Source organism: Archocentrus centrarchus, chromosome 22 (genome assembly GCF_007364275.1).
Source record: "Archocentrus centrarchus isolate MPI-CPG fArcCen1 chromosome 22, fArcCen1, whole genome shotgun sequence".
In the NCBI taxonomy this organism is placed as follows: domain Eukaryota; kingdom Metazoa; phylum Chordata; class Actinopteri; order Cichliformes; family Cichlidae; genus Archocentrus; species Archocentrus centrarchus.
In genome coordinates, this window is record NC_044367.1 from 2,913,975 (window position 1) to 2,925,112 (window position 11,138).

At 40.8% G+C, this 11,138-nt stretch overlaps 1 protein-coding gene across 1 annotated transcript; it reads right to left on the minus strand.

Moving 5' to 3' along the window:
* Positions 1–396: 396 nt before the first annotated feature.
* LOC115772783 (phospholipase A and acyltransferase 4-like) lies at positions 397–4,413 on the minus strand. Its single transcript, XM_030719163.1, has 4 exons — positions 4,290–4,413; positions 3,617–3,725; positions 3,220–3,497; positions 397–2,584 (listed from the first exon to the last, which is right to left on the minus strand). The coding sequence occupies exons 1-4, from the start codon at positions 4,302–4,304 to the stop codon at positions 2,465–2,467; spliced, it is 522 nt and encodes a 173-aa protein (XP_030575023.1). The 5' UTR covers positions 4,305–4,413; the 3' UTR covers positions 397–2,464.
* Positions 4,414–11,138: the final 6,725 nt, after the last annotated feature.

The following is an 11,138-nucleotide window of genomic DNA, read 5'->3' on the forward strand; positions in this document are numbered from 1 at the left end:
CAGCCTCCTGCTATAGGAAGGGGGGGGGCTGTGAGAGTCATACAAATGGAGGGAATGGTTCAAACTTTCAAAACGAGTGGAGAACAAGAGGAAGTGTGATCAATTTCTCCTCCTCTTTAAAAAAAAAAAAAAAATCAAACATCTCAAAAAGCAACTGACTGTACCTTAAAATGTCACTTACATTTACACTTACACTTACATTTCACTGACAGCAGCCACACCACTGTGGCTAAAATGACAAGGCAAAGAGCTCTGCAGAGAATTTATTTACATGGCTCCAAATCACAACAGTCACCTAAAGGCACTTTATATTGTAACGTAAAGACCATAGTTGATTGAATAAAAAAATAAATAAAATAAAAATAGAGTAATGAACAACAAAGCAGTGACCGCAAGATGAGACAGAAACTGAATGCAAGAATCCTACTTGAAGTATTTGCCACGTAATCAGGAGCAGGACCTTTCTTTGACGCTCACTTCATGATGATCAGACCCAAAAATAAAAAAAACAAAGCCAACAACAAAACTAAAATGAAATAAACAAACAACAACAACAAAAATCCACGAATTCTAATCATCATCATTTGCTGGTCACGTACAGCTTACTGGATCTACTATGTGGCTTTATGCTGTTCATTTCATTAATGTGGGATTTTGCCTTGTTTTTAATGTCACTCATTTTTGACTGACATTATTGATTGATGCTATTGACAAATACCTTATCTGAAAGCAGACTTAATAAAGTCTTTTGTCCAAAGATTCTTACTGATACCACAGGAAAAAAAAACAGTTTATGGAGAGGGCGAAAAAATGAAAAAGTGTTTGTTTTAAAGCTGCATTTCTCAACTAAATTAAGTGGAAACTAAATACTATTTATTTGCCCCTGGTTTGAGCTTCTCTGCTGAGACCTTTGAACCAGATAAGCTGCAGAGGATGGATGGATGGATAGATGGATAAATATTATCTAATCAGCGTTCATGTTTGACGCTGTGACTCACCGTCTCTCTGTAATCATGTATATTATCAGCCTGTGTTTCTATCAGTCACTGAGTGACATCGCTGCACATTTGTTATGCATACTCATTCTGAGCTTAATGATCAGCCACCATTAACCATTCAATCAGACTCCCGAAGCGTGGAGGGTGTGAGGTCTTATTATTTCTGGATTCTGTCCCACGACCGGAGCATTTGCAAGCCCGCACTGGATTTCATGGAGCTCACAGACGCTGACCTCAAGAACAATATGGGGTTCTGTGCTGATTCTGGGGACTAAGCAAGCCCGCTGCACCCACCTGCTAACAGCTTTACTGGCCTGGCCCTCGGCCCTGACCTGCTTCTACATTAACATTAACATTAGATTGTATATATGTCTGTAAATTGATTTTGTCAAATTGCTTACTGAGCTCATGCATTCTGTCTGTTGGTTAACATATGAGGATGCTTCAGAAAACATGCAAATCCAAATACATTTGTAATATAAAATCAATATGTGTACAAAACCTGCACACAGTCTCAGTGGTTACTTCAGTCCAAATTTAAACTTTCTAAAAGCATCTGCGATTTGCTAAAATGTTCACAATTCAAAGAAATATTGCCAAAAATGTCTTCAATCTTCACAAGTCCTTTTTATAAAAACAACCCACACAAAAACCCTGCAGTGATCACATGATCTGGTATGACTCATCATTTGGTCCGTCTGCCTCGGCTGTAATAAGGGTCAACATATGAACAGCTGTAGATTGTGGTGCAGCACGATGATTGCACAGCCACTCTTGATACACTCTCTGCTTTTCAGTCATGATTGATACTGTGAAAATATGTATCACATACAGTAAATATTTCAAGTTTTCAAGTGATGTAACTACTCTGTCTGCTTGCACATGCAAATTCATCATTCAAAAAACATCTCTGACCTTTCAAAGCGTGGACTCCAGAAGAGGACCCAAAGTTTCCCAGCAGCACATTTATTTTAATGAAATGATCGATATTATTCACCCAGCAGTGGTTTCAATGTTGTGGCCAATTACTGGGAAAAAGTTTCTCCAGAGAAAAATTAAAATTCAGTGAAAGCAATCATCTGTGTTTGGCAGTTGAAAGGCTCTGAACTGAGTTGAACCTCCAACACGGCTTTTATTGCATTATCAGTTACTTATTCATAAAAGAACACAGTAAAAAGATGGTAAGTATAGGCATATTTAAATTAGATAGTTCCCTCTGTCAGTTTGGTATTTGTCTTATGGAGGGAGTAATCATATCTTTAAAAGAATCCTAAATTTAAAATTTAAAATTTAATAAAGGTGACATTCATTGACTTTTACACACATGGGAATGTAAAAGATTTCACCTAAGACTGTTTTTCTACACAACTACTCTCCTCAACACCTAGCACTTCACCTTCACCTCCACTGCTATAAACCATGGCAAGTTCTTTTCTTTTTTTTTTAATATCGCTGTCCCATTGCAATCACTTATGATTTCTTCTTTTGTTTTCATCTTTGGTCAAAGAGGAAAAGAGAGCGGCACCCAAAACTGCAACAGCTACGCCAACAGCAGCAACCCCTCCAATCACAGCTGCTGTTTGAACCTACGAGAGAAGGAAAGAATGGAAGTTGTGCTGATATTATATATATGACATTATATATTTTATATATTTACAAACAGTTAAGTTTCGGGTTGATGGAGGGAAAACATGTTGTTGTTGCTAGATGATGTATATCAGTGTTGACTACCACACTGCTGCAAAAATAGAGAGTTAAAAACAAAACAGAAAATAATGGATCTAATATACTAAAATATTTGCTGAAAATCCATTGAATTTCAGACAGATATTTATGATCACAAGACAGTGAAGGTGACAAATGCACTAACTGGATTCAAACTAATCATTCGCTGCTGTTTGATACATGCATACTCAAACTGTATTCAGCACCACATCTGCTTCAGTCATAGTAGATTGTGTTTGCTCTGTGTATCTTTACAATGAATGAGGTGCTTAGACGATAAACACATCCAGTGTGCAGGTGCAGACAATCACTTTGATACAAGAATTCTCACTGAAACAGCAATAAGTATTACCAATTTTCTTCAGCATTTTAGATATATATATATATCTCTGTTTCAGGCCAGGTTCAGCATAACACAAGCGAGTTCACAGCTCGTTCCATCTCACAGACTTCTCTTTTAAGTAGACATGGATGTAGATGTATAAAAACCCCTCACCTGTCGAGACTCTGGCTTGCCGTAGCGCAGCTCTGTGACAAAGTGTTCACAATTCTGAGTGGCAACAGAGTAAGGGAGCTCTCGACCAACCATCCTACAGGCATCCATAACAATCACGTGAGGCTCACGAGGCTGGTACTCGTCATCCAGAAGATTGTTGACCTCAAAACGGCTCGAGCCGACCACTTCCCAGATCTTCTGACGCCTCACACACGCTGTGCTGCTGTCTATTAATGTCAGCAGCTCGCCAAAGTTTCCCAACTCACCACCTGGATGTGCTTTTTGGAAGAGGAAAAAGGAGGTTCGAGAGAGACTGTAGTAAGGATCGGTTCATGAATTAAGCAGAGCAAGTCAGTGTGTATTGGCTTTTGTTTAAATTCAGAAATGTAGAACTCACTTGGAGGAAGCAAATGAACAACTTCATTTCCTCCAATGTAGACAGCCCAGTGTGTATACATCCCACGAGAGATCTCAATCAGGTCCCCCGGCTTTGGATCATTGTCAAACTAAAAATAACAAGTAAACGCAGTTCTCAGTGTAAATGTACAAGTAAGCTAGTAAACGCTGACTAGAGGAAGAATAACAGTTAGTACTAAGGTGAAACTATAAGGCCCCTAATAGTCTTCACACTATGTATTGAGGCTACATGGCCTAAATTTGCGAATCATTAACCACAAGAGTCAGTGGGGCTGTTGTTGTTGAGTAGCTGCAAAGTGGTGATCAGTGCGATAAAGGCTGCATTTCATTTCTCATGAACTGTTCAATGGATTGAGCTGTCTACAATAAACTAAAGAGCATTTGTAATGTTGGGTGAAAATCTACAGCAATGCAGTATTACAGTGTGTAATATATCTAAAAAAAAAATTTAGTGTCTCTTAGAAATGGTAACATGTTGCTCCACAACTGGAATAAATTCTGTGGATGTATTTTGTTAATTATTGTAATGCACTCATGCAGCACAGAAAATAATAAAAATTTGACCAAGTAAAAGCACACAACATACCTATGTAGCCTCAAAGTGATAAAATACACAGTAAAGTAACGGTGAAGTAAAGGAGCAGACGACTCACCAGTGTTGGTGCCATGTCTTCACCTCTTCATTCAGCAGGCAGGGGCGACTGGCAACATATTTATCCTGGCTGGGAGTGGTGCACGCTCATTTGATGAGGAGAAGTGCTGAGATGCATGCAGACAAACACGAGATAAGCACATTGGTAAACACTATGTATTGAGGCTACTTGGGCTAAATTTGTAAATCATTAACCACAAGAGTCAATGGGGCTGTTGTTGTTGAGTAGTTGCCAAGTGGTGCTTAGTGCGATAAAGACTAAGTTTCATTTCTTGTGAACTGTTCAGTGGATTGAGATACTGCACTGGAAATAATCATGAATCAAGGATTTTAAAACAGCTCTTTATCAAACCATGTCTTTATCAATTTTAACTCCAGTAATGGTTTCATCTTAGAGACCTCCACCTTATTTCCCTGATGTTGAATCAAAGCTAAACTAATGAAATGTTCTTGTGGAGTAAGCAAAAAAAATAAATAAATAAATGAATATAGTTGTACCATGTAAAGGCCATAGGTTGGACATAGTTTGGACACACTTCCCCAAACTGTAAGATATGAAAGACACTGTACGTTTCTTTCATATCTTACAGTTCACTGAAAGAAATGAGCAAATAAATATGTCTAATGTTAGTGCAAATGTAGGTGGTTTGATAGTAAAGAAGTCCATCCATCCATCCATCCATCCATCCATCCATCCATCCAAGAAATTACAGGACGACCCTACCCTCAGCTGCGGTACCCCTCTCAACACTGACCAAGTGTGTCTGCTACTAGAACTGTGTCTTTAATCTACATATTTCACTTTTTTTTTTTTTTTTTCCTGCTCTCGGTGGAGACGGACGCATTTTTCTCTTCTCCCCAGCCTTCCCTATCTACCCCTGCTTTTTGCTGCTTCGCTGCGTCTCTTCACACATCCCCGAACTGGAAATTAAATCATGGATCTGGTCAGCTGGTCTCTCAACACTACTGATGGCCAAATTCTCATCACGAGGAGATTGGGAGAAGGGGAACCCTCTTTCCTCTGGTCCGACTACACACCTGGCTGGCTATGTTATGGATTCCCGTGGGGATGGAAGATAACGTTCCTGGCTGGACTGTGTGGACGTAGTATATATATTGATACCAGGATTTTTTTCCCTGAATTGGACCTGGGGATACCTGGTTTCTGGGCAGCTGTTCAGGCCCTAGTAAGGCTGCCTATGAGGGATGCAGAAACAGTACGAACTCAGTCAGACTCAGTAGAGCTGAATCGAAGTGGATTACATCTGGAGAAGTGTTGGAGTGTCTGTTCTGTGTGGTGGAGTAGAACCAAATTCGGATTATTGGACTTCTGAGCGGTAACCAGAAAACTGTAAGTCTGTCAGCAAATAGTTATGACGTCCTGAACCAAAACAATTGCACTATTTGGAATTTGGCTCCCAGACGGCCTTGGATGCTGTCTGTCTAAATCGCCTCTTGGAGATGTTTGTAAACAAATGCTCTTCACCCCCGCGCTGTGTTGTGACCTGTATGAACTGGTATCCTGGCAACCAAGGCTGACTGTACCATCTTACCATGAACATTATCATGAACTGCTGGTCTGGAAGCTGATTGGCCATCACAGTATCCTGCTCGTCTCCGCTGGCAGCCCCTCCCCTACCCACCCTAGTGCTCTCCAGGCTTTAAATGTGCTGCTGCTTTGCTGAGGTGTTCTTTTGGAACCTCGTAAGGTGTTCATGATGAACACAGTACGAGATGATTTCTTTTTTAACCTACCTATCCCAGTGTATCTCTTTATGTTTTCCTGCTAAAGGTAGTGCCGGCAAAACGGCTGCACGACCTCAGACACCTGTCCCCCCTGTTTGTTTCTGTGTTTGTATTTCTCTTGGATGGGTGTCCTGGAACGCAAATTTCGTTATATGTTTACATATTGAATCTTGAATCTTACAAGGGACAGTACTACTGGTAGAAACATGGGTGTGCCATGGGGTCCCCTGTTTCACCCGTTGTGGCTAACTTGTATACTGAAGAAGTGGAAAAGAGGGCTCTGATATCCTATCTTGGAACACCACCAAGCCATTGGTGGAGGTATGTGGATGAAACCTGGTCAGAACATACTACTGTATAATTCAGAAATCACATTAATTCAGTGGACAAACACATCAAGTTCACCAGGGAGGATATGAAAAATGACTGGCTAGCTTTCTTACACTGTGAAATTGCAATTAGTAATGGGGCCATTTGTAAGTCAGTGTGTACTGTCAACCAACACACATGGATCAGTATTTAAGTTTTGATTCTCAAGGTCTGACGCCACAACACAGTGACAGCGGCCAGGGAAGCAGAGCAACATATCAAAAAGGCTCTGAGTAAATGTGGTTATCCGAGGTGGGCATTCATCCAAGCTGGGAAGATGCCTAAAGAATGCTCTAGGCAATCCAGGAGAGAAGAAGGACAACTGCTGCCTAAGCTAAAACCTTCGGTGATCCCGTAATGTGTCAGGAGTATTGGAAAAGCTGAGGTGCATTTTTTCTAAACATCATGTTTCTGTGGCTTTCAAACCCCAGAACACGCTACGCCAAGAATTAGTCCATCCAAAGGATCAAGTTCCCTGACACAAACAGAGTACTATAGCGTAAACAGTTAAGTACCAAGAAGATTGCTGTGAATTATACATAGGACTCTGTGGTCTATTTGCACCTATAGGCCAGTGGCCACTCTTTCAATGAGGAGGATGTGCACATCCTGGAGAGGGAGGAATGCTGGTTTGAGAAGGGAGTCAAGAGCGCCATTTATGTGAAAGGGGAACAACGATTCTGAACCAAGGAGGGGGACTAAGGGTACATCTTTCACCACCATTCCCCAGCTCTCTGTGAACTCATAGCCATTGTTCAATTTTAATTTTTTTTATATAGCGCCAAATCACAACAAACAGTCAAAGGCAGTGCTAGGGGGAACTGCAGTTGCGTCATTTCTCCCCTCTCTAGTTTTGTCTGTTTTTGATGTTTTCTTTCTCTGCGTTTTTGGTGTAAGACACAATGTTCAACAGCATTAAGAAGACTCCTAGTGACCAAAATTCACAATTGCAGATGTCTAGCAATAGCAGGTGTTCAGTAATATCTGCCAGAAGAACCTGGGAGGAAAAAAAAAAAAAAAAAAAAGCTTTGTTTCATTTTTATTTTCAGGAAAGCATCCAAGTCGGCAGACCTGGAAGTTAGATTTTTCCCCAGTTCCTCATTAAGTGCTTAAAACAGGAAACCCTCAATCAGACCAGCACAGGGAGCTCCCTGGCCTTTTAGCTTTACAGGATGTTTGGAGAAATTCCCCACAGTCTGATCAATGCTGCACTTTTTCTTTTCATTTTTTTAAATTTTATTAAATACAGCTGTTATACACTATGTCCTGCACTGCTGCCAAGAACATTTTTTTTCCTCCTTTTTCCCCCTATTTTTCCTTTACTGTTCTGCTGTCTTCTGGCTGTCTTCACCTCGCTGACAGCAGACGGAAGCCAGAGGAGAGATTTGACACCTAGCACTGAACTCCCTTCTTATATGTTAGTCCTGCCTTTTAATGCCACACTTGTTAAATACCGTCCTTTTATTCGTCTCACCCTGTTTTGACTGCCTTCTCTCTCTCTCCCTTAAACTTTTGACCTCTGATCTTTCACACTGAAAAATCATGTGTTAGATATTGAGTTTAATCAGAGCCCGAGGCAGTGAGGAGGGCGCTCATCTCCAACATCTGGCCCCTAATATTCTTCCTAATCCCCCCTCTTGTGAGGGTCTCCTCTTGTGTGACTGATGAGCAGCAGTGAAACCCTCAGTAAGCTTCAACTGTTGGACTTTCGCTTTTCCCACCTTTCCTCATGTACAGTCAAACCTCCTTCTCCCAGTGCACACCACTTATGGTAGGTTCAGGCGGACCGGCAGGGCCTTGTCAGATGTTGGTCTTTGATATGCTAATGCTGCTCTCTTTTTCATGCCTTTTCTTAAGTATTGACTGGTAGACGTGCAAGCGCAGCACGATCTTTGGCCTGTTACGGGGGAAGAGGGAGGAGATTTTGTTGAGAGCGTATTGCTAAGTCAGTGATTTGCACACCTTTCCCTCACCGAGTCTTAAAAGCAGAAACCACCTCAATCAGCTGGGAACAATGCATGTTTGGGAATTTGTGGTGGTTGCAGGGGAGCGGCAGCCCCACAGCTAACGGGCAAGTGTTACACACAGAGAAAGGCACGCTCTCTTTTGTAAAAGGCTTATGTTCAAGGTAACTAAAGTACATTCAGAAGTGAGTTGCCTTTTTTCTCTGTGTAAATAAAGACACACCAATAACACATGAATGAGTTCAGGTCACATAGAGGGCAAGAGAAAAACGCACATACTGCATAACTAATTTATTTATTCATGAATCAATAAAATACAGTGCTGCTTTTAAATTAGACATAGTGGGATTATGTGGCTTCATTGACAGAGAATACACTTTTTTATTAATAAAGCCATTCATGAGAACAGAATTTAGGTTGCCAGGTTGTTAAAGGTTCCCTTGACTGGTGTCCACAGGCCTTCACAATAATTTTCTTTGGCAAACGGCATTGAAAAGACAACAGAAACAGAGAAGAAATTTTAGTAATAACAGTGTTAGTTATATTAAATGCTATTAAAAGTCCAGTATAGCCTCTGGGGGCAATGGACAGGTTTTCAGGGCTTTTGTTGTAGCAGTGTATACACATCTTCACCAGAGGGTAGTTGAGGCATTGCGGTTAATTGCTCTTTTCCTCTTTATGTGGGCTGTTCATCTGCATGCAACCAAAACCAGCACTGGCAGCACTGGCAGCACTTCAGTGTCTTAGGGTAAAATTCTTATTTGTGGATGCAAATATGTCACATGGCAAATTCAGAATAGTTTTGCAGTTTGTCGGGACTTTGTTTCTACTTTGAAAGGTTTAAGGAATAAAACTTAATTAAAATTAAAAACCTTTTGGAGACTATATTCTACAAAAGGAGAATATAGTCTCCATATGTTTTAGCGAAATATAACATTTCAAAATGCCTATATTTTGCTGTCTCAAATGTCATATTAAATTCTGCAGCGCAAACTCAGTCTGAGCTGCTTTCTTTTCTAAGGGAACGAGCCCAGCTGAAGCTGCCTCCTGTGCCCATATTCAACCACGAGTGGATCGTAAATCACGCCGACTGTTTGGCAGAAGCCATGGATCATTGTACAATGGTTAATTAAAGCCAGATCAATTTCAGTGCCAGTGGTCTTTTTTTTTTTTTACACTGTTTCTACAGAATGCAGTCCCACTGTGGAGTCGGGAGGAGGAGGAGGATAACGAGGGCCATGGTGTTTGCTCATGGCTGGAAAAGAGGCTGCCACTCATATTTGTACAGAAGACAAAGCCTCGCGGGCTCACTGGCACTATATGAAAGATGTGTTTTCACAGTGCGTACAACAAATACAACTGTTATATTTTTTTTTTTTTCCTTTTCTGCTGTTTTCCAAAAGCGACGGACACATTTCAGGAAAACGAGTTCAGTGCCAGTTGCCATGGGGACTGGACAGCGCAGTTGACAGAGGCTAGTTGGGGGCAGCTGGGGGCAGAGTTCACATCTTAGTTTCTTATTGCTGTGGTGGCAGCATACTGTGTGTAATTACCCCGGAGGGCAGTTTAGATACTACAAGGTGAACAATGACAAAAGTGGAGATTTACCAAATACACATTTCAAATAATGAGACTACATAAGCGAGTGTTTATGAACTTAAGGTCAGTTCCGCTTTAATCACCTTATTTGTAAAGTTAGATGCGTTTGAAGGAAGCACTGAGACTGGTTCATCCTGCCTCCGTCTGCCATGAAGAGAATAAATATTTCTTGAAGCTGGCTCCAGCAAATTTAATGTAAAACAGTAATTTTAAAGCGCAAGCCATAAAACAACTGCGACAGAAGGTTAACCCTAACCGTGGCCTGTATAGATTAGATGGTTATAAAAATGGTTATAAAATAGTTTTAATGACTGGGACTGTAAACTCATTGAGAAGGTGTTTATTGAGGTTGTAGTTCAAGTGTGGTTTCTTCTTTGTCGTCCTTTTTTGTTCTTGTTTCCATCAGCATATATTTCTCTGTCCTCTGATAACAGTTATTTCATCATGTTTAACTGATTTTAAAGTCCAATTTCTGAAGCTTTTTATGTTTTTTCAAAATCAACATATAAAAATTGTAAAAAAAAAAAAACTTGTTACATATCATATGTGATTAAATCTGCAATGAAAATAAGTACTAATAAAATTAGAGATTAAACCTTCACAAATAAAGATTTGTAACTTCTGATGAATAAAAGAGAAAAAAAAATGGATTAATCCCAAATTCCTCATCTTAAAGGAGGGACACACATCCAGCAGTAGTTGCACGTGGGTTACAAAAGTGGGACTGCAACCACTGTAAAAACAAAAGCTTCTTATCTGTCCCAACTGCTTCAGTTCTTCCATTCCTCCGGACCTTTCATATGCCAAGGGTTGTTCTGGGACGAGACGTGAGCAGAAAAAAGAGCAGAGAAAAGATGCCAGCTACTGTAGGCTTGTCATCTCTGAAACTCAGATGACATGCCAATGAGCTCGCTGGAGCTCCGGCCAGTGAAACTCAGAGCAGTTAGCAGCATGGGATGATTTGTGATTTGAAAAGAGTTCTTGGTCTTCTTTGCAGACTTCCTGCTCTGGGTCAGCCAACCAAGACATCTCATAACACACTGTACCCAACCACCAGGAACTGATTTGACCCTGAATGCAGCACTGACCTCCCTTGTGGCCTCAGTCGATGCGTTTATATAGAAACACACACACACACACACGCACGCACGCACGCACGCACGCACATACAC

Coding starts and splice junctions, on each gene's coding strand:
- LOC115772783 (XM_030719163.1), bottom strand. Junction 3,498..3,616: donor TGTTCATTTGCTTCCTCCAA/GTGAGTTCTACA, acceptor TCTTCCAAAAAG/CACATCCAGGTGGTGAGTTG. Junction 2,585..3,219: donor GCAAGCCAGAGTCTCGACAG/GTGAGGGGTTTT, acceptor CTTCTCTCGTAG/GTTCAAACAGCAGCTGTGAT.